Source organism: Nematolebias whitei, chromosome 2, assembly GCF_014905685.2.
Source record: "Nematolebias whitei isolate Nwh7 chromosome 2, NemWhi1, whole genome shotgun sequence".
Lineage (NCBI taxonomy): Eukaryota > Metazoa > Chordata > Actinopteri > Cyprinodontiformes > Rivulidae > Nematolebias > Nematolebias whitei.
In genome coordinates this window covers 15,477,686-15,501,502 of record NC_056499.1, presented here as the reverse complement: position 1 = coordinate 15,501,502, position 23,817 = coordinate 15,477,686, and the positions used below count along the sequence as shown (strand labels likewise).

The 23,817-nt window shown below is 39.5% G+C and overlaps 1 protein-coding gene and 1 non-coding gene across 2 annotated transcripts; one reads left to right on the top strand and one right to left on the bottom strand.

Annotated features, from left to right (window-relative positions):
- Positions 1–2,127: 2,127 nt before the first annotated feature.
- Positions 2,128–2,199, top strand: trnar-ucu. The gene has a single exon. It is a non-coding gene; the product is annotated as a tRNA-Arg (tRNA).
- A 2,179-nt stretch (positions 2,200–4,378) lies between these two features.
- On the bottom strand, positions 4,379–22,158 carry LOC119425821 (AFG3-like protein 1). Its single transcript, XM_037693373.1, has 17 exons — positions 22,060–22,158; positions 21,250–21,337; positions 20,869–20,984; positions 19,824–19,973; positions 19,678–19,752; positions 19,459–19,583; positions 19,093–19,366; positions 18,052–18,189; positions 17,793–17,946; positions 17,594–17,701; positions 14,926–15,051; positions 14,164–14,274; positions 12,887–13,002; positions 12,542–12,742; positions 12,161–12,355; positions 10,848–11,026; positions 4,379–4,529 (listed from the first exon to the last, which is right to left on the bottom strand). The coding sequence occupies exons 1-17, from the start codon at positions 22,156–22,158 to the stop codon at positions 4,379–4,381; spliced, it is 2,406 nt and encodes an 801-aa protein (XP_037549301.1).
- Positions 22,159–23,817: the final 1,659 nt, after the last annotated feature.

Here is a 23,817-nt window from a genome sequence, read left to right as displayed (position 1 = left end):
GCAGAGCAGAGCAGCCCTCAGCCCAGTGCAGAGCAGAGCAGCCCTCAGCCCAGAGCAGAGCAGAGCAGCCCTCAGCCAAGCGCAGAGCAAGCTGAAGTGGCCCGAGAGCGCGTCCAGACTGGAGACCAGTCTGTTAGACCCAAACGTCGAGGTCACAAGAACCAAGATTGGTCAGTTGAGAATGGTTCGAACAACCAAAGACGTCAGCGACAAAGGGATTACCGTGGATACCCCGGAGCATATGCCAACACACAGGAAAATTTTCCTGTGAAAATTCCTTATGTTGACAAAGTGGCTCTGTTTCATGAAAACATGGCTCTGAAGTCTGACCTCTATAAAGCTCAGGACGAGATTGAAAAGTTAAGACACCAACGAGCTCCTGGCAAGAAATCCTTTGAATACCAGGAACTTGCCTTCGAACTGCATGAGGAACTCGAAGAAGTTCGCATTTTGAAACGGACTGCGGACGAACACATCGTTCAGCTGGAAGCGAAAAATGCTGAACTTCAAGAGAAGTTGGAGAAAACTGAGAAGGAGCTGACTGCATCTCGAGAGAGAGAAGGTAACTCCGAATTCAGTTTGGAGGCTGTGAAAAAGCAAATTGTTAGCCTGAATGAAGACTTGGCTGCACATAAAGCTAAAGAGCATCAGGCTAGCACTGAAGCTGAATCACAGCTAAACAACTTTGAAATGAAGCTTAGTGAAGCGATGGCATCCATAAACCAGCTAAAATCTGAGCTTCACAGAGTCCATGCGGAAAAGGTTGATTGTATGAAAGAGGTCTGTGAACTCAAGGACATCGTACAATCAAGTCTTCAGGTCAAGTCAGAACTGGAACAAGCTAATTGTGACCTGAAAGATCTAGAACACAAAGAGTTTGATCAAAGAGTCAAACTGGATCAATCAAAATGTATGATTGATCAATTAAAACAAGAGCTTGAAGCTGCAACGAAAGAACTGCAGCACAGAGACAGCGTCCCTCCCAAACAGGACACTATGTCTCAAACATGCCCAGAAGACGTGTCTCAGACATGTCCAGAAGACGACCCAGTAGAAGACTCTGTCAGTGAGGTTCCAGAGGTTCACCACGTGGACCAACTGGAACTCAACACTGAACAGGGTCTTCTGATCAGAGAGTCTTCTGCTGAGGCTGTGGAAGCAGATTTGCAAAACACACCAAAATGCAAGTCTGATCTAGAGTCCATTGTTCTGAACGACCAACTTGGAAACATGGACGCCCAACTTCTGCATCTCGAGGCAAAAATGAATGCGCTGGAAAAGAAAAAGCCGAAAAACAAGAAAAAGAACTGGTTCATTCGGCTTTTTAGCTGTTCAGCTCATAGGCCCGAGGACGACTGACTCAGGGGTGAGAAAACAAGGACCATCGAAAACAGACCTTTTGAACCACGTTTATCGTTGTAGTGTTTCGCATCATTCCAAAGATAAACACTAAACTGTTTGACAGCTCACACTGACATCTGGTTCAGATTCTAGTTCCATCAGGTGTTTTCAGTTCCCCCCCCCCAACAGAAGTGGCTTTTTTCCGGGGACTCCGGTTCACCACTTTAAAAAAAAATTTTAATAAAAAAAAAAAAAAAAAAAAAACTATTAAAAAAAAATAAATAAATAAAAAAAATAAAAAATAAAAACTATTAAAAAAAATAAATAAATTAAAAAAAATAAAATAAAAAAAACTATTAAAAAAAAAAAAAAAAAAAAAACACACCTCCTCCGCACAATCGCCACCTTATCGTGGTGGGGGAGTTTGAGCACCCCATGTTCCTTTGGGCTACGTGGTCTTGGGTTTTTGTCCTGGTTAGTGTCCCCCAAGACAAATATGAGTCCAGAGAAGGGGTCAGACTAAGAGCGATTGAGTATCTCCACGTCCTGATCTCTTTCTCAGTTAAATAAAATAATTTGAATTGAGAAAGAGAAACTTATTAAAAACACTGAATAAACGCCAGCTTGTCTTGGTTTTTATTTTTATTGACCATGGCCTGGCTGTCTGACAGTCTAGACCAGAAAATTAGCATTTTCTATCAAAACACAGAATCCAAATGACAAGTTGCAGGTTGATTTCCCTGCCATGCTCATATGTTGCGTCCTTGAGCAAGACATCTAATCTTTGCGTTGGTGGTGTAGTGGTTATCATAGCTGCCTTCTAAGCAGTTGACCCGGGTTCGATTCCCGGCCGACGCAGTCTGTTTTATGGGGCCGAGATGTTGTAGAGGCAGGGCAGCCGACATGGGACCAGAAAGTCGTGGTTCAACTCCCCTCCATCTCCACATGTCGTGGTGTCTCTGAGCAAGACACACAATCCCTAATTGCTCCCCGGGCGCTCAATAGCTGCCCACTGCTCCACCTGGGTGTATCCCAGCTGGGATGGGTTAAATGCAGAGAACTAATTTCATCATTGTATAGAAACAATGATGGCAACACATAGGTAGTTGTTGTTGTAGTTGTTTACTATTAAAATACTAAAATGAGCAGATAGAGTCTTAAAGCATGTTTGCTGAACTAAACACAGAAAAATGTCAAAATGATCACATTAAAGGTTAAATTAGCAGAAAAAAATGAACTTCTTGAAGCTGAATGAATTAAAAAACCTCAAAAAATGAAAAAAAGATTAAAAAAATGAACCTAAAAGCTCAAATTAGCATAAAGAAGCTAAAATGAGCCTAAAACAATTAAAAAGATCACAGATGTATTTTTTTTTTAAAAACAGCATGCGTCTATGGCTGAATGTTTTATGAATTGTTTAAAAGTTAAACGGACTTTCTGCGTGGAAGTATTCTGAAAAAGTAACACTTAAATTATTATTATTATTATTATTACGAGTGGCAGTTAAATTATTATTAATATTATTAGTGACAGTTAATTTATAATTATTAGTATTAGTGGTAGTTAAATTATTATTATTATTATCAGTGATAGTTAAATTATAATAATAATAATTATTATTATATTATTATAATAATTATTATTAGTGACAGTTAAATTATCATTATTGGCAGTTAAATAATAGTAATAATAATAATAATAATAATAATAATTATTATTATTATTATTATTATTATTATTATTATTATTATTATGCTAAACTACTCTACTAGACCTGACAGATGAGGCACCCTCATTTAGTTCTCATTTTAAAGCATTTTCTAATCTTGCATAATTTATTTGTTCAAAACTCAGGGTTTTCACTCAATAACTAATTAGAAAAAGCTTTAAAATGAGAAATAAATGATGGTGTCTTGTGTGTCAGGTCTGTTAGAGTAGTTTAACATTAGTTCTGTATCAGTGGGTCAAAATGATGTAAAAGGTATTAATTTTTGTTTCTGAAGAGTGTTTGGCTCGGTAATTTGTTGACGGTTCCTAAGTGAACCATTATGTCTCAGAGGAGGGGCAGACTGAACGCAGCTGACTGAAATCAGACTGCCTGCTTCTGACTGAACGAGAAGAACACACCGCTGAAGACATGGAGCTCGAATGTCCAACGTCCAACAACTAACTTCACCGCGGTGGAGAACTGAGACTCCAGCATAGCACGAACAGTTCAGCAATAATTTGAAATGAGGAAAAAAAGCAATTTATTAACTGATTAAGTCGTGTTTTAGACTGCTTATTGTTAGCAAATCTATTCTAACCTGCAGCCGTGACTGGTTCTAAATGACGATTTTACAACAGACAGACGCTCCCCTCTCTTCCAGGTACTGCGTACCGTCACAGAATATTTTAGTACCGGACCGTACCGGCTTACTTTCATCCCTGGTTGCCATGTTGCTTTCTGTTGTCTGTATTGTTCTGTTGGTATAGAACCGCATGCGAGTGAAAGGGGGTGGGCGTGACAGCAGTAACAAAAACATGAATTTAGCAATGAGTCACGTTATCTCTTGGATTTGAATCAGTACGTTTTGCATCCAATAAAAACAAGGATGTTGACAAATAAACTGGACAATATTCTGGCAATTTAATGATGCTTCCACAGATGCGGTCTTGACTGGTCTTGAAATAAAATCCCGAGTCCTCAATGTCCAAGATCGATTTAAAACCTAGACCAAATGCAGTCGAGTCCGAGACAAGACCATCAAAAAGTGGTCTTAAGACCAGTCTCAAGACCAAGACCGGTCTCGAGTACTACAATACTTCAGTCAAATATGAGGAGAAAACTAGAAGTTTGGATGAAAATTTACATGAACCTCTGTGTGGACTTTGATCAGGAATCGTTTCCTCTTGAAGCTCAGTTTGCGAATCTTGGACCAGTTAAAGGTGTTTATTTTTGTGATTCCCTGTGGGAGAAATGATAAAAAATACTTATGGCTGTTAGCAACATTGTTAAATAGCCGTGTGTTATTCAGAGCTGATATTGAAGCAGTGATTACCTGAAAACCTGAAGCCCCATGTGAGCCACAGCCAGGTTGATTTTGGTGCCCTCGCGATCGGCTGCTGGGTGGAAGCGGACACCGTACATTTCCAGTTTACGGGCGATTTCCAAGATTTGGAAGTCAGATTCAGCAGGTGTCTGGCCTCTGAAAAACAGCATCAACAATCACTGATAGCGACTGGTGCTACATGAAGGTGACGAGGCCCATCTGTGTTGGACTCGGTCATTAGTGTTTTCAGACTCAACTGTTCTAAGGACTCTCTGAGGGTTACAAGGACTGTTTGTCTCATTATGCAGCGGCTTTATGGACCAAGAGTTTGCTTTCACTTTGCCAGGGAAACACTGTATTGCACAACTATTGGTAAGGCTATGTCGCTTTACAACATGACATTCACATTGGAGATCTATATGGTTGGAACTGTGTGATGCTGGTATTTAAGTCAGAAAGCATACATTCAGATAAGGGATGGGGCCGATCCGATCCAGTATTTGTATCGGCCTCCGATACCAGCATAATTTACGTATCGGATTTTTCCGATCCAACCTGCCGATATTTCCGATCCATGATGCACGTTGCTGTGTGGAAGTATTTTACACTAGAAACACCACAAAACAAGACAGCATCGTGCAATGTCTGCAGAGCCACAACGCCACTTTAAACCACGTTAAAGTTAGTTTTACAATGGACATTCGAGCTCCGTGGCTTCAGCGGGGCAGTACTCTTTGGTCAAACCAAAAGAGGCGACTCGACCCCGGCCAGCCGCGTCCAATCTGCCCCGCTCAGTCTACCCGTCTCTGAGGAGGGACAGACTGAGCGCGGCTGCCCCAAATCAGGCTGCCTGCTTCGGATTGAACAAGAAGAAGACATCGCTGAAACCACGGAGCTCGAATGTTTACTGAGAAGTTGCTAAACTTCATCATAATTAATAACCAACCACTATCAGTTGTAGAAAACGAAGGATTTCACAGCTTGATTGATACTTGCAGTCAAGATATAGTTTACCCTCCAGGAGATGTTTATCAGTACAACAGTAGACAATCATAAAAAACATATGATTTGAAAATTATATATATTAAAAACATAAACGGCTACATTATAAAGTGATGTAAAATACTAAAAACAGGAACATTTCTGTTGGTTTATGCCATGAACTTAGCAGATGTTTGAAGCCATTTAACATTTTATTTAATTTAATTAATTTATTCATTCATTTATATGAAACAAAATTTAAAAAAAAAAAACATCAATAAGAAAACATTGAATGAAAAGTGTGCAGAAAGAAGAAAAAAATTCTTATATCTGCTCCTTATAAAATATAAAATAACTTTAAACAATCACTTAAATTAATCACTTTAATATCCACTTTAAAACTAAGAATAAAAATAAACATGTTTTGTGTTAGCAGAATTTAATTCTAACTTTAAAACTTATCCAACATTAATAAAACTTACCTCAAGTTGCCTTTTTGGACATGCATGCATATATTTGTACAAAATGTACTTGAGAGGAGATTATTACAGCCTCATATAAAATCAATGATGATATCGGAACTGGATCGGTATCGGCCGGTACTCAGATTTAGGTATTGGGATCAGATCGGAAGTAAAAAAAGTGGATTGGTGCATCCCTAATTCAGATAAAGGAGTTATCGGAGCCAAGACTCATAGGACTTATCTGTAAATATGACAAATCTAAATATGACAAATGTATTTAGCCTTCGCTAGTGTGCCTAGCTGTGGTGGCCAGGAGATGACTCTAAAGTCAATCACTTGTACATGTACATTCAGTGATTACTTTCTGAGAGATAAAGAGTTCAGATCCAGTGGTTCTTAAGATATTTGGCAGATCAAACTACTTTGATGACATCATACTCCACTTCCAAGTTCTTCTGCATGCATGTGACCGTCTGTCACAGAATATGGGGCTTTGGCTCAACAACAAAAGAGAAACTTTGAATGTGGGAGAAAGGCCCGACTCTTACATCAACGGGCAACAGATGACCAAGGGGATCATTTTAAATATCTTGGAAGCTCGACGTTAGTGACAAGTTAGATGAGTGACAGGGGTCACATATGCCCTGTCGTAGAGGGGTTTGTATGGTGAACAATTGTAGAATTAGAGGCGAGTGTTTCTCTGGACAAGATTTTGATGTGGAAAACTACTTTACGTAGGGATCTTTGTTATGCCTAGATGCAGCTACACACCATAACAGAAGACGGCACGTTGCTTATTTTTAACGTTATATAGTTCACAAAGTTTACATGTACAGTAATGCCTTGTTTATCGTGGGGAATCTGTACCATGAAGCCCTGCGATAAGTGAAAAACCACAAAGCAGGAATAGTACCGGTAGTACAAACAGTAAGTAGCAGTTTATTTTAGTGTATACATATATATATATATATATATATATATATATATATATATATATATATATATATATATATTAGGAATGGGGCCGATCCGATCCAGTATCGGGCTCCAATACCAGCATAATTTACGCATCAGATTTTCCGATCCAACCTGCCGATATTTCTTATCCATGATGCACGTTGGCTTCAAACTATGGAATGGATTTCCTGAACGGAGGTGTGTCTCATGAACCCAGAGTAACAAGACCCGCCTCACATTCAGGAAATCCATTTGATAGTTTGCAGCCAGCACGTGAGGACTGAGTGAACAGCACTGTGGCTAACAGCTAACCAACTTTTCAACTAAACATGTCTGCTGTGTGGAAGTATTTTACACTAGAAACACCACAAAACAAGACAGCAACGTGCAATGTCTGCAGGGCCATAGCACCGCAATAAACCGCGGTAAAGTTAGTTTTATGATGGACATTCGAGCTCCGGGGCTTCAGCGGTCTGTTATTTTTGTTCAGTCCGGAAAAGGCAGTCTGATTTCGGTCAGCCACGCTCAGTCTGTCCGTGTCGTCGGAGGGAGAGACTTATTATGTATATAATATATATAATATATATATAATATATATTATATATCACTTCACCACTCGCTCCCCACGAGATCGGATGCTTCTCCCCCTCCCTCTCCGCTTTGCTGCTCTGTCTGTCTGTGAAATTGCTGTGAGACTCTCTTGCATTTCTTCCGAACCATAATTATGGACTTGTTTTGACCAGTTGACCAGTTGGTCCCTCATCTCAATTTACAACATTTCTTCGAAGAGAAGACAGGCTTTGGGTGAGCCGATTTACCCTGTTGGCACGTACGCAGCTGGATATCTCATCGACTGGAAAACTTGATGATGCGTTTATCTCTGCTGCCATTTGTGGATTTTAAGGACGCATATTTAATTGGATTTTTGATAATTGGTTCCTGCTTTTTGGATTCAGCTGGTGCTGAAAAAGCTGTGTGATAGTACACCATATCAGTGAGGACACTTCTGTTGTTTATCTTTATGTAAAACTTACAAAAATAGTTGTGTGATAATAAACTGTAACAGTGAAGATAATGTCTATTAGTTAAGACCACCTAATCCAAAACCAAGTCAAGACCAAGACCAGAGTGTACCAAGTGGGTGGGCATCACAGGGTCAGTCCTCAATTGGTTCAGATCTTACCTCACTGACAGATCTGTTTGTGTCTCCATCAAGGAGTTTAGTTCTGCAGCGGCAGAGCTTAAATGGGGGGTTCTGCAGGGGTCTATCCTGGGTCCCTTCCTATTCTCTTTATACCTGCTGCCGCTTGGCGCTATTTTCCAGAAACACAACATGCCCTTCCACTTCTACGCCGATGACTGTCAAATGTACTTCCCACTAAGACACAATGGCACATGCTCTATTCAACCTTTGCTCAACTGCCTAGCTGACATCAGGGACTGGATGGCTTTAAATGTCTTAAGTTTCAATGAAAAGAAGTCTGAAGTCATGTTGTTCCCTCCCAACGACACTATCACAAACCACTGTATCGACCTCTCCGCTCTGCCCGTCAGAAAAACAAAGAGTTTCTAATCTGGGAGTGATAATGGACCCTTCCCTGAAACTTAACAGTCACGTAAACATGATTGTTAAGCCTTCACTGTTTTTGCCAGTCTAAAGAACTACGTTACCCAGAAGCCATCAGTTCACTTCCCAGAAGTCAACACTGCTTCCAACTGCTGCTTGCTGCATACGGAGGGAAACTTTTGCAACCAAAGTCAGAAGTAATGATAATAAGCTCACAGAACTGGCAGGAGGAAAGAACCAAATAATTCTGAAGCTGAATCTTCACTGCTCATGGGCTGAAGTTGACCTGGACTCAGTGTGACCTGGATCCTGGGCGCTGCAGGCGAAAGATAGCTGCAGAGTTAATTCAGGTTCTGGTCATGCAGTGTTAGTCCGGACCGGGCCAGAGGTGGTGGATTAAATCCTGGGCAACCTTGCTCCTGGAGCAGCAGCGGTGGGCTTCAGTCATGCTGCACCGGGACTTTTTTCATCCATCGGGTTGGACGAAACCGAGCCACTCCTGTTCTGCAGAGCCCTTATAAGTAAAATTTAGTAGCTCCTGTACATATAAGTAGTGTATGTGGTTAAAATTAGTAGGTTTAAGAGTTTAGAGGACTGATTTGCGGGCTTCATTGCTGCAGGATAGGTCTGCAGAAACAAACCAAGTCAGAATAGAACAGAGTTGGACCAGAACCAGAGCTTTTGTTGTTCTGCAGAGCCGTAAGTAAAATTTAGCAACATATGTTGTTAAAATGACAATTTGTGTGACTTAGTTCGCTGTGGTGACCCCTAAAGAAGCGAGCAGCCGAAAGAAGAAAAAAAAAGTTGTTAAAATGACAAGTTTAAGAGTTGGAACATTGCAAGAGTGTGGGAAGGGTTTATAAAGCCTTAATATAAAGTTTACTGTATTTAAACTTGAACTACTATATCCCTACTTTGCAGTTTTTTACTTATCACAGGGTTTCAGGGTATGGATCCCCTGTGATAAACGAGGGACTGTAATAATCAGTGAGGATGCACAGACAATGCACAGGCGATTTGGCATCCTCAATAGAAACTTAAAACATGGACTGTGTAACAAAGAACATCTCGTTTTAAAGTCTTTTAGGCTTGCCACTAAACAGCTTTATCTCTTTAAATACGTCTATGTTACATTATTGTGATAAAAAATTATTGTTTTTAAGACTAAATGAACTCCCACGTGATTAAAATGACCTTCAAAGTGTAACAAACCTCAACGTTTCCCACAAAACTGACATCTAAGAACATCACACACAAAAAACATTGAAATAAATTTGTTTTAAATCAATATTTTGTCATTTTCAGAAATGAAACAGCAGAGCTATAACTAAGACTAATGAGACGTGAGCAGAGAGTAAAAGTTGTTTAATATGTTGGTGCAGGCCACAGTTCTGTCAGTTTTCAAATCTCAATAAACTGCAGCTGAAATGGAAACGTCGCCTAGATCAAAAAAATGTTTCTGTCAGCTGGAAAATTAAAAAACACTCATTCTGCAAAGTATCATTTTAAGTCTCATTGCGTACAAAAACATAGGAATGATTAAGACTTAAAGGCAGTGTGAGACTGCATCTCTTTAAGAATAATTATTTAATAAATGAAACAAAACGGTTGAAAACAGTAACTTGTTTTTTCACCTGGCTAACAAGGAATGATTCAGCCATAAATCAGGGACATATTTAAATATATGTTGTCATATTAATGACTGACAGCAGAAAGTAAAAACACAAGCTCAAATGATTTATTTTCATTTTCTGACCTATTTTATGAACCTTTAAATGAATAAAAAAAGTTATCAACACAAAACTTGGAAACAGCAAAACAGCATATTAAAGTTTTCAACAAAGATTTTTTTGTGATAAAGTAGTGCTTGAATTATGTGTTGGGAATGACTCTCAGCTACTACCAGTCCAAAGTTTAGCTCATTAATTTCTAAATTGACTGGGTTATAGCTATTTTTGTGTTGGTTACCACTGATGGCTTGTAGCAGCCATCTTGAATAAGGATAACTCTAAAAGTTAATAATTTGTAGATGTCCATCCATTTACTACTTTCTGAGAGTTTCGTTAACATCCATCCAGTGTTTCACAAGATATTTTGCTAACAGACGCAAGCACAAACATGGCAACTGTGTATTTTATAACACTTTTCATGGCTGTGAGTGAATATAATCCTGATGGTGAGGTAGTGTCAGAAAGTTAAGCTTTAATGACATACATTTTTAAATAACATAAAGTAAATGTGATATAATAACTTTTTATGTGCGATGAGCAAATCTTAAAACAAAGTTCTCACTTTTATGTTTTCTTATAAATAGGAGTCAAGTTAAAAGAAGTTACAATGTACAGGTTGGAACTGAGACATAATGTCCTTTCAGAGTAAAAAAGATAAACAAAGCTTCTAGAAAGTGTTGTCAGAGTTTCAAACTATATTAAAAACTAAAAAAGTTATTGTTCCACTTGACAAGAATGACGGGAGTCAGAAGATGTTTCCTGCAGGACTGCCTACAGGGAAAGAGTGGATTTCTTTACTTCAGCCTCTTCAGCACTTCGGTTTTTGATTTCAAAATATCCCAAATCTTCAACAAACTGCTCGTATGAGAACTTCTCCTGAAAGGGTCGCGGTCCCAGAAGCTCCAACATGTCGGCTCTGCCAAGAGTCTCTACCTCCAGGAGACGTTTCGCCACCTGCCATGATTGAAGAACATCAAAACAAGGTTTCAGCTGATGTAATGTGAGAGTGAATTGATGCAGAGGTTAGAGAGGGGGAGCCTGTGCCGGTTCGACCCCTTGGACTGACAACATCAAAATGTGGATGTGAAAGGTGAAGTACCTCCACCTTCATTTGCCCCACCCTGGGCCCTTGAGCAAGTCCCTTAACCCCACCATCTGCTCCCCTGGGCACCCTAGATGGCAGCTCTCTGCTCCACACAGAGGACTGTGGTAGCTCGGTGGTCTGTGGTTGCGTCAGGAAGGGCATCCGACGTAAAAAAAAATAAAATTTGCCAAGTCTTCATGCGAATTAGTTCCCCTGAAGAAGGGAATACAGAAGTCCCTCACTACTTCGCGGTTCGACTTTCGCGGAGTCGTTATATCGCGGTTTGTCAACGCACATTAACATTTTTTTAAACAAAAATTGTACAGAACACATGATTGTCAACTTTAATAGTACTCACATGATTGGGACAGTACTGGATACTGTACAGTAAAAAGTTAACGAAAAATAAAATACTTCAGACAGGTGCCGCCATTTTGCAGTTTTCTCTCAATAAGCCTACATTGTATCCCCACTCATAACAACTACATTTCCCAGAAGGCAACAAGGCCCCACCCAGAAGCCCTGTTTTCTTATGCTGAAATACTAGAGGGAAAGTTTTGATCTGACTTGAAAAAGTTTGGTCCTTTACAGTGACTTCGGCACCCAGTGGATGCAGAGAAGCTGCACGGAACCCACCGAACCGGACCAGAACCGGACCAGAATCAGACCTCCAAACCCATCGGTGAATCTCAAGAGCTGGTAGCTGGTCCATGAGGACTTCCAAGCAGGGACGTGCCACCGTAGATCTGGCACTGCATGCCCACAGGGACTTTTTTCATCTCTCCTAACACCCACAATAAACGAGGGACTACTATAGCCAAAACAAGAAAAACAAACGCACACAACAAACAAAGGTTGTGGAGTCAAAGTAACAGCATTGATTATTGTGACTTATCTTAAAAGTGTTAACATTTCCTCATTCAAAAAAACCAAAACAAGTTTGTTCTCTTCTGTCATACGTGGGGGTTTTTTCTATAAAGACCTTTGCAAAGAGTAAAAATCACCTTTTCTACCATTTCTTTCTTGTCAACGACAAGCCGAAGTGTCCGTTGGAAGGCGGTGTCGACGAGCGAACGAACTTCCTGGTCTATGAGCTGCGCTGCAGACTCACTGTAGGGCTTCTCTGTGACCATGTGTTCCTCCTGGGGGAGGTCAAAAGAAACCTGACCCACCAACTCATTCATTCCAAACTGGACTACCTAAAGTGGGGGGGAAAAATTGGGTGGTTTTTTTGGGTTGTTGTAATTTTTGTGTGTGCGTGTTTTCATAAACATTACAGATTCTTATTGAATGCATATATATATATATAGTACTGTATAGTATATCATGATGGTCATGAGGTTTGAAATCGAGTCTGAATACAACAAAGGAGGCGTGATGCTTACTTGTGCGTACGCTGACTGTGTGACCTTCCTGAGATCATCTTGTGCTCGGGTGGTGATCTGTTGAAAGAAAACCTGCTCAGCCACTCGACCGCCGAGCGTCATACACATTCTGTCAAACAGCTGCTCCTGGGTCATCAGGTACTGTTCCTTTGGTAAGTACTGAGCATAACCCAAACCTTTTCCTCGAGCAACAATGGACACCTGGTGGAGAAAGTTATAATTCAATCACTGAAGTGCATTAATGTAATTATCGAGGGGTAGTTAATTGAAGAAGGTAAAAAAAAAAAAAAGAAAGAATGAAAATAGTTTGCCCAAGATGAAGCAGAAAGGAAGTGGATTTATAACCTTCATCAGTGGGTCTGCATGCTCGAGAAACCAGCCGACAACAGCGTGACCGGCCTCATGGTACGCCACGGTGGTCTTTTCTAGTAGCTGCAGCATCTGAGCCTTCTTCTCCACACCTGAAGGCAAAGAGGACATCCTGCAGAATTATACTGCGGCATAGATCCAAGCGTACTAGAACCGATGCGTGAAGTACTACAGCTCCTTTTAAAAAGATTGCATAACATTGTTTTGTTAATGCAGTTAAAATGAAACTGATGTTGACACGCTGGTGTTAAATAAGATTCTAAAATCAGCTTGGTTGATCTATTTGAAAAGCAAGAACAAACTAAGCAAACTAGAAAGTTCCTGGAGAAACTTTGATGGAGACTGCCTATTTATTATTAAATTATTATTAATAATAAATATTAATATTTATGGCATTACTAATTATTAATATTATTAATTAATATTAACTTATTATAATTAATACAAAGTAATAATTATGTTAATATTATATTAATAATTAATATTAATATCAAACATTAATTATTAATATGAATAAGTATTAATATTAAACTAGATAATTATTAACATCAATAATTTATTTTAATTATTATTATTACTAATTAATAATAATAATATAGGTGATTATAGGTACCTTCCATGCAGTGCATAATGCACTGCCTTCCTTGCATGTTGAGCCAAAATGGCTCCATACGTTACTCAGTTTCTGTGAAGAGTTTTCTCTTATTCATTTACTATGTAAAATTTGGCAACTTTGTTAGCAAAATATGTCGCCATGGTAACTGTGAATGCCAAAAAAAGTACTTGTACACTTCCCGGAGCTGGGCCGGTGGTTTTGATATAACTTTTGTCGGGGGCCACGTTGCGCTTCGGGCCACATTAAAGTTGAAAAAGATACACTTTTCAGGTGTAGAATCATAAGTGGGCAGTCACCAACTAGTTCCTGGAGATGGTGAAATATTGCGTCTTTGTTCGCAAATTATGTCGCCATGGTAACTCAAAATGCCAATAAAATTAATAGCACACATCACGGGGCCAAGCCGGTCGTTTTGATATAACTTTTGTAGGAATAGTGGTTCGGGCCGCATTAACAGAGATAGAAATGTAGACACACTTCCGAGGTGTAGAATAATAGGTGCCTGCCATGCATTTGCATGGCAGGCACCTATTACTGTGTTTATGGCAAAGATTACCATCTAGCTGTCAAGGTAAAAGAGCAAATGTCACTGACATGAAGTTAGTTTGAAGGTAACCAGTGCTGTTTGTAAACTCACCACCGATGACCCGCTCCACTGCCTGCTCAAAGTGCTCAGTGTCGACACACCTGTTGAGGTGACGTGCAGCTCTCAGTGCCGCTTCATTACAAACATTAGCTATTTCAGCTCCTGAAGCACACAAGAAAATTCATAAAGTAGCAGCTATCTGTTAATACAGCTAAAAAAAAATAAGTAACTGCTGTAAAATATGTAAGCTGAGGAATTCATTTTAATTTACCTGAAATAGCTCTGGACACCTAGAAGAGCTGCACCTGCTGTTAATATTTTCTGAGCAGTTCTCTTACGATAACTATAGTTTCAATCTTTGTGTTCTGAAACTAACAAGATGATTACAGTGCCAAAATGAATGTTTTTGTGTAACTTGAGTTTATCATTTTGCATCCCTGTCTTTAAAGTTGTAGATGTTCTGTTACGGTAAAATATTCATGGGTTGGGGCTGTTCTGGTGTGACAGTTTCAGATTCAACTAGTTGCCGTCATGACTTCTCCTGATGTCTGACAAAGAAGTACATCTTTAGTTGAATCTGGACTTTCAAAGAGATTCTAGTTATCACAAAAAAATAAGTTTTCCTGGGTCAATTAAAATATTTAACATTTTTAATTAAAAACACTAGCTCTATCTTGAGATAAGATAAATATATAATTATTTAAAGATAATGACATAAATACATTTATTGGCTTGTCCTTTATCAGCTTCTGTAATAATAAAAACAATCGTTTTTATAGCTGCGTTGTAAGAATAGAGTACTCGAGATCTTACCAGTAAGATCTGGAGTGAGTGCAGCTAATTTCCTGGATAAAGCTTCTACATTTAAATTGGGGTCCAGCTTCAAAGGTCTCAGATGCACTTTAAAGATGGACGCTCTGTCTTTTATACCAGGCAGACCTGCAGAAAACAGCAAAAAGAGCGTGTTAGACTTTTTATGTCACGGCACATCAAAGCACGTTATAAAAAATAACAAAAAATAATGACAGCCAACACAACTGTGGAAAGACCAGCTGTAAAATCATTTGAATTTGTCAAGCAAAAGAAACATGACACTGAAAATAAAGGAGCTGAGTATTGGAAAAGTTGTGATAACCATTTTTAGACTTTTTTTTGCTAATTTATAAAGTCTCTAATGCTTAATGGCAGCCTGGAATTTGCAGATATATTTTTAAATTGATGGTTGATCCCCTTCAGAGAGTGTGGGAAGTCATTTTCAAGACTCAAACACATACCTCTGCCAGTTTTTAATAAGCAGCATGTAATATTTTTTCATTTTAATCACAATCCATAAAAAAAAAAGTTGAAATGATAGAAATAACTTTTAAAACCAACAAATCATACTAACGATTCTTTCTAACTTCAATCCATCCTAACTTGTATTTAACTGCCAATAATGGTGTACCACAAGGCTCAGTCTTAGGACGCACTCTCTTCACAATCTACATAAGTAATGTACGTCAGAACATTCCTGATGCATCCTTACATTTATATGCCGATGACACAGTTGTTTATTGTCGAGCTAAATCATTTGCTAAGGTTTTCCAGCTTTTACAGTCTGCATTCGACATCACCCAGTCAAATTTGTTCCATCTCAAACTGGTGCTAAATGCTGATAAAACCAAAGGGATGGTGTTTTCAAACAGAAAGTCGGTTCCAGCAGTCCTTCCTTCTATCTTATCTATAACTGATGTTCCTGTTGAGTTTGTGGATTCTTATAAATACTTGGGAATCTTGGTCGATGCACATCTCTCTTTTAAGCTGCATGTTAAAAACTTGATAAAGATACTGAAATTAAAATTGGGTTTCTGTTTCAGAAATAGATCTTGCTTAACTCTGAATGCTAGGAAATGCCTGCTACTTTCCTTCCCTCCATTAACTATGGTGACATTATTTACATGAATCCTCCTGCAAGCATCTTACAAATGTTGGACGCTGTCCATCATGGTGCGTTAATATTCAGAACTGGCTGTAACTACCGTTCCTGTGATGGACTTGAGACCTGTCCAGGGTGTACCCCGCCCCTCACACAGTGATGGCTGGACATGGGCACCGGCGACCCCCATGACCCAAAATGGAAGAAACGGGTAAAAGATAATGGATGGATGGCTGTAACTACCATACCCATCACTGCACCTTGTATTCACTGGTTAACTGGTCATCGTTAACTTCACGCAGACTCTCACACAGGTACATTTTCATCTTTAAATCACTCCTTGGTCTTCATACATCTCCACCTACATGTCACATCATCAGTGCAGCTACAGCGTGCGCTCTCAAGAAATGGAATGGGAAATGGACTGTACTTATATAGCACCTTTCTATCTTATCGAGATACTCAAAGCTCTCTACACTACAATCTGTGCCCTCATTGACCCATTCATACAGCACTCTACTATATCTATCCAAAGAATAATCTGTGCTTTAGATCACATTCATAAACCAATGGGACACACATCGGAGGCAATGAGAGGTTCAGTGTCTTGCCCAAGGGACACTTCAACATGTGACTGCTGATGTAATTGAACCCCCAACTCTTGCATTGGAGGACAACTTCTCTAACCACTCAGCCACAGCCAGCTCAAGACATCATTACCTGCAGCGTCCCCTCAGTGCAAACTGAACTCGGCAAAAGGGCCTTCTCCTACTCTGCTCCTGCTGGAACACCTTACAAAAAGATCTGAAGCTCTTGACTTTGACAACTCTAAGGGATTTTAAACAACTGTTAAGTTCAATGAAAAAATCAAAGCATCCTGTTTTTAGTATTTTACCTCGTTTCATAATGTAGCTGTTTTTATTTTTGCTTTTATTTTTCATTTTATATGCATTTTATGGCTGTTAATTGTTGAAATGAGTCCTTGTGACTCAGTGAGACTAACCTGTATAAATAAATGTTGAGTGAAGAAAAAAAAAAAACAATCATCATCCAGCTGTCAACTGTATACAGGAGTCAAATTGTTGGCTTTCTGTTTTTATCATTTCTTTTATAAAATAAGAAAACTGCTCTCTCATTGTGACCATATTGTCTTTGTCAGAGAGAAAACCAGTCCTCCTACCCACCATGCACTGCAAGCATCAAGCAAATTAGATTTTAGCAGCAGGCAACAAGAAGATCAAACATTTCCATCAAAGACCAAAGCATGCAATGTGCAATGGTTTTTATAACAAGATGGAGTCATGGTTGAGTTCAGCACCTCATCTCAAGCAGAAAAAAAATAACAAAGTTATGTTTGTGACAACGTGCACACCGGAGACAGGGAACTGCATTTGTAGCATGGCACCTGGTGTACAGCATTCAGCATTAGAAAAAAAAACAGGTTTGGAACAAAAAATCTCCACATAAAATAAAAATTTAGCTAATTGTGTCGCATAAAGCAAACTGATTAAAACATGTAATGTGATGTACCTGTAATAAAAGGGAATTAAACAACAAGACATTTACCCAAATATATATGTCGATCAAAGCGTCCTGGCCTCATCAGAGCAGGATCGAGGACATCAGCTCGATTGGTGCCAGCTAACACCACGACATTGGAGCTACTATTAAATCCTGCATTCACAGAGACAAGAAGCACACTTTGGCTCTGTGAAATATATCCAGAATTTTAAAAAGCCCTGAATAAGATGTTATAACTGCTTACCATCCATTTCCACAAGTAACTGGTTCAGAGTGTTTTCCTGCTCACTTTGGGTGCCGAGATTCCCTTTGCCTCTTTTCCTGCCGACTGCATCAATCTCATCGATGAAAACGATGCAAGGGGCGATCTTGCGAGCTGTGGCAAACACATCTCTTATCTAGGAAAGCAAAGTGAAACTTGGATCATGAACACAAAAATCCAAGCAACTCCTGTGTGACGGTGCAGCCAAACCATGAATGGTGTTGTTGAGATTAGAACTGACCCTTGCAGGGCCCACACCAACAAAAACCTCCTGGAACTCTGAGCCGCTGACTGTGATGAAGGGGACGTCGGCCTCTCCTGCTGTGGCCTTGGCCAGCAAAGTCTTCCCCGTTCCAGGTGGACCTGATAACAAAGCTCCCTGAAAACAGAAAGACATCCATCAATCCATCCATTATATTTACCCGCTTCTTCCTTTTCGGCTGACGGGGGTCACTGGTGCCCATATCCAACAGCCACTTTACAAGAGATGGAGGACACCCTGGACAGGTCTCTAGTCCATCACAGAGACACATAAAGACAAATGAGACAAACATTCACTCTCTCCAAATTAGAGTTACCAATCAGCTTAACATGCATGTTTTTTGGTCTGTGGGAGGAAACTGGAGTTCAATCTGGCAACTTTCTCACTGAGAGGCAGCAACTCTACCAACTGCACCACTGTGCTGCCATCATAAAGACCATCCATCCATCCATCCATCCATCCATCCATCATCTTCCGTTTGTTCCAAAGTCAGGTCTCAGGGGCAGCAGCTTGAGCAGGGAGGCCCAGACATCTCTTTTCACAGCCACCTCTTCCGGCTCTTCTGGGGGGACCCCAAGGTGTTCCCAGGCCAACCGAGTGACAGTCTCTCCAGCGTGTCCTGGGTTTTTCCCGGGGTCTCCTCCCAGTCAGACATGCCCGAAGCACCTCCCTAGGGAGAATAAGACCTCAACTGGCTCCTCGCGATGCGGAGAAGCAGCGGTTCTACTCCGAATCTTTCCCAGATAACTGAACTTCTCACCCTATCTCTAAGGGAGAGTCCAGCTACACCGTGGAGGAAATTCATTTCAACCACTTGTACCTGCGATCTCATTCTTTCGGTCACTACCCAGAGCTTGTGATCATAGGTGAGGGTAGGAACATAGACCGACCGGTAAACAGAGAGCTTTGCCTTACAGCTCAGCTCTCTCTTCACCACAAAGGACCGGTCATCATAAAGACATTACCTGAAAAATTACCCAAGAATCATGCATCTAGTATTAAAAATAAAAATTAACAGACCTTTGGGGTCTTGGCTCCCAAGTCATGATACTGACTTGGGTTCTTTAGGAGGTTGACAAACTCCAGAATGTCTTGCTTGGCCTCGTCACACCCTGCCACATCCTTAAAACGAACACTGATGCTGTTTTTAATAATCTTGATTTTGGATTCACTCATCCTGAAAGGGTTTCCTCTTAAACTGCCCCCAAACACTTCGGCCATCGGTCCCTGCCGCATCGCAAAAAACAAAAAGCCCACCAGGAGTAAGGTTGGGAAGACCCTTAAAAAAATTGTTCTGTGGGAAGAAAAAAAAATAAAACAATATTAGTAGGTAAATCCACAAGTTTTTTTTTATTTTTTATATAAGTTCCTAGTTCCGTCTCTCACTCATCACTTTCACTGGTGTAGAGGACGGGTATTTTCTGCGTGGAGTCCAGACCCATTTCCTGCTGAACCAAATCCAAGTTGTGTTCAAACGAGTCCACACTGCCAATGTTAAACCACAAATAGTTCTGGAACACAAAAACAAAACACACCACTTCATTCTACACAATAAGGGTCTCCTCAGATGGAAATCAGCCTCTGTGGAAGTCTCTTCTTACTAACCACTTCTGATGAGTTCACTCCATCGGCTGGGAACACTTTGACATACTGTTTATTGACGACCTCGATGTGACCAACCTGCGCAGACAGCAAAAATTAATTTCTATAATTGTTGCAAACACGGAGACGAGATATGAAGGGAATCTCACCAAGCCTCTGCTCAAGAAACGGTGCACAAAATCCTTCCAGGAGATCTGGACCCCAACTCCTCGGAAGTGAAAGTACAGGAAGGCGGTGGCCATGCCGGCTGCACCCACTGCAAGGTTCTGCACGGCCTTTTTGTCAAATGGAAAATATTTCTGATGCGTGAAATTTAGTGGAAAAAGAGCAGAACGCCTGAATGGTAGCCTGATTGGTATTTTGTCACACGTGTTTGCACTTCTATTCAACATGACATAAAGACACCGTTTACACTAAAGCAAAAGACTGTTGCACCGTCCTCCACACCTTCAGTTGACTTGTTTAGTTTAGCAAAGACAGCTGGCAACTGAACCAAAGTAGTCCCTCGTTTATCGTGGGGGATCCGTACCCTGAAGACTCGCGATAAGTGAAAAAAACGCCAAGTACGACTAGTAGTACAAGTAGCAAGTAGTAGTTTATTTTAGTATTTATATATAAATATATATATATATATATTAAGGCACTTTAAACCCTTCCCACACTCTTGAAATATTCTAAATGTTTAAAACACTCTAAAAGAGCATGTCATGATTTCAGCTCCCTGCCTCCTCTGCTCTTTGCCACCTGCAAGCATATTGGCCACGCCCACTTCTCCGCTCTGCATGGCGAACAGCTGATCAGCTGCAGCAGGAAGGTTCTCCTGCAGTGTGGGCTGCACAAGTGCTAAATAATTTAAAATAACCTATTTTAAATAAAACTTCCATGCAGATCGTGCGGCTCATCCATCAGTCAGCCAATTGTGTGTCATGGCCAATCTTATTTTGAAAAACCGTGATAGAGCGAGTCCGCGATAAACATGAAGTAGCGAGGGACTAATGTATAGTCAAATATTTGTGTGTTATAAAAAATTAGACTAAAAACATCAACTTTTAGTCATCCTACCTTCACAAACCAAACATTAAAACGTAAAAAGAGCTTTACTTGTCTAAATGATGTTAAATTAGTCCTATGTTTTAGTTGAAGTGTTGTTTAATCAATGACCTGAAAAGATGCTACTGATTTATGGTTTCACACCTGAAATCGTGTCCACCAATGAGAATCCTCCTTTTTCTCTCCTCTTTTTTTGTATCCATCATCGTTTGCTTCTTGCTTGTCCCTTCCGACAGACTCCTTCTCTTTATTTTTCTCACCTAAACAGCATTAAATTTTAATCAAAACGCAGTGGAAATAATATTATGCCGAGTTATGAAAATGCTTTTTTTATTAATAATATCCATGTTTTTTTTTCCGCTTTCTACATTTTTTGCAGTTGGACTTTTCAAAACTTGTAAACAAAAAAGGAAAAATAATGACATGCCTCAGACAGGCCAAAATGATCTGGGTCACTGAGTGCACTCATTTCCACTCATTATCCCGTGCAGCAGCGTAAGGAAGCAGAGAGAACTGTTCTCGTACCTTTTGGTGGTTTGTTTGAGCAGAATGACCGCGTCAGTGGAAACGCACGTCGGTTAAATCCTCCACATCTTCTCTGAGTGAGCAGTTTCTTTTAAAATAAAGATGAAAATACAATTAAATACACAATTAGTAGAAACACCTCACAGTGCCATGGGAACTTGTCACAAATTCAACGCTGCCTATAGTTTCTTCCAAACATGATTTGCAGGATTATTTAAATCTCAATAATTCTTTGTACTCTGGACTGTGTCTTGTTTAATCTGATTTTATAAAGTCATTATAATCTTTTAACAACCTACTTTCAAATGCAAGCGAGAAGTTTTTATAAGAATGAACTCATGTACATTTTCCCCCCAGAACTCAACAAGAAAACTGTTCATAAACTTTGTGTGTTTTTTTATAATTAAATATTTTCTATTATCCAACATAACATGCAAAAAAAACCTTTATTCTAATTAATTACAGTTAATTCCAGGTTTCAACTTCAACTGAACTGGATGACATGAACAAGATGAGCTGCAGAAAGAACATCTTGAAACTGAGGAAGTTGTCATAAATTACATAAGCACACGCACGGAGCCTCTGCCTCTCTTGGGAGCCCAAACAACTGAGGAATGATGCATAAACACACACACAGACAGTTTGTTTGTTTCTTTGAGGTTTTCAGGGGTTGATGTGTGCTCTGAAGTTGACCGTTTTCCCACGACACATCTGCAGAAAAGCTGCATGAGCCACAAAGTGATAACGAACCAAAGCATTTGACAAGAAGCACTTTGAGAAGTTTGCTACCAAACAAAAACAGCATCATACCAAAGTGGGGGTCCTGCAGATGCAGAAAGTGGCTGAGACCCAGCCAGCAGTGCGCACTCGGTGCCGAAGGGGCCACGCGCTCGCAGAGAAGAGTCCCATGTCAGGTTTGTTGCAGGAAGGGGATCCACCTGACCGGTCCAGATCCTGGATGTGGTTCCTCTCAGTCCGCAGCAGAACAATTAAAGCCCAAGCAGATTGGATCGGCCGGGGGGACGCTGCGCTCTGCGCTCATTGGACCAGAAGAGCGCACCTTTTAAACAACTGTCACTATCGCGAGACCTTTTTTTTTTTTTTTTTCGTCCTAAAAGGTACTTTTTAATCATTTTTAATATGCTGTACATATATAAAGCTGTTAATAATGTTTTATATGATTGTTTAATAAAAGTGTAATGTTTTCATCTGCTGTGCTTTGACTTAATTCATCTTTTATAAGTCTGTTCTTAAACTCTATAAAATCTTTCAGCACAGATTACATTACAATGTTAATGACTTTTTGTCTTCACGGTGATTTAATACAATAAAGTGATCTGTAAATAAAAACATATTTGACTGCTCCTGTGCAGCTGTCTGACAGGAATCACAAAGAGATCATGGTGTTTGTTATTTCACCCCCACAACATGATGAGGTGTCACAAATAATCAAAACAGAGAAGATGAATATAAGAGAGCAATTTCATTATTAGTCCAAAATAGATTACATAATGTTAAGAAGGGATTTAAAGAAATTATATGATCTCCTGGCTTTAAGACCCTTTAAGAATCATTAGAAAGAGAAATTTATTCAACTCAAATAGTTTCAACATTTATTTTTACTTTTTTTTTTAAATTATTGGTTAAAAATGAATCAGAGCTGCGGTTTTAATGTCCATATGTCCTGTTCAAGTACAGTCAAATAGGAAAATCAGAGGACTTCTCTGTCCCAGAATAAATAAATAAAAAAATCTCTAAATCAGAATATTAATTAAAACAGCAGAAAACTGCTATGACTCCATCTCCCGTTATCATAAATGACCTTAGCCAGCAAACGACGGCACAGCAGGTATGTATTACTTCAAGGAGTTAAAGCCTTTAATAATTTGAACGTTACCACCGTTAGATGACCAATCTGTGAAATAAAGCCCAGATTAAATGAATTTCATGAATTTATTCATGCAGTGAAAGGATGTCGCATGGCTTTCAAATAAAAAATATGAACAGTGCATCATGCTGCTGAAAACAGCCAAAATATAATTTTCAACAATTATAGTCCACATTTACACAACTTCACCATGTGATATATATATTACCTCTTGACAGAATTTGTTCTCAGTATTGTAAGACTGAAGGAACTGACTTGATGGTATTAAGACATTTGGCTAACAGAATTAGCGCACACAGCATGATCAGCTGTCTGCTACACTGCATGGCACAGAAAGATAAAAAACACAAATATGTTCAGTTTTAAATGAAAGGAAAACCTCTTAGTTGAAACTGTGCTGTAGATACATGCTATGAATAAATAAATATATGTTGTCAGGACGTAACTGTATGTACAGATGTTTTTGACACATCAGCTTTAAATATGTTTAGCATCCAGAGTGTCAAACATGTGGGAGAGCTGACTGTAAAAATAACAGTAAGGCCTGAAAATATCAATTTAAGACTTGATAAAATCTTAAAACAGATCAATAAGTCATCGTTTAAATCAAAGAGTGAACTGCAGAAAGAAAACTTACAACGATCACACAGTTAATCACAACATCTGTTAGTGACACCATC

Coding starts and splice junctions, on each gene's coding strand:
- LOC119425821 (XM_037693373.1), bottom strand. CDS start 22,158: ATGGGACTCTTCTCTGCGAGCGCGTGGCCCCTTCGGCACCGAGTGCGC. Junction 19,974..20,868: donor ATTGGTGGACACGATTTCAG/GTGTGAAACCAT, acceptor TTCACGCATCAG/AAATATTTTCCATTTGACAA. Junction 12,356..12,541: donor CACAGTCAGCGTACGCACAA/GTAAGCATCACG, acceptor CCCCCACTTTAG/GTAGTCCAGTTTGGAATGAA.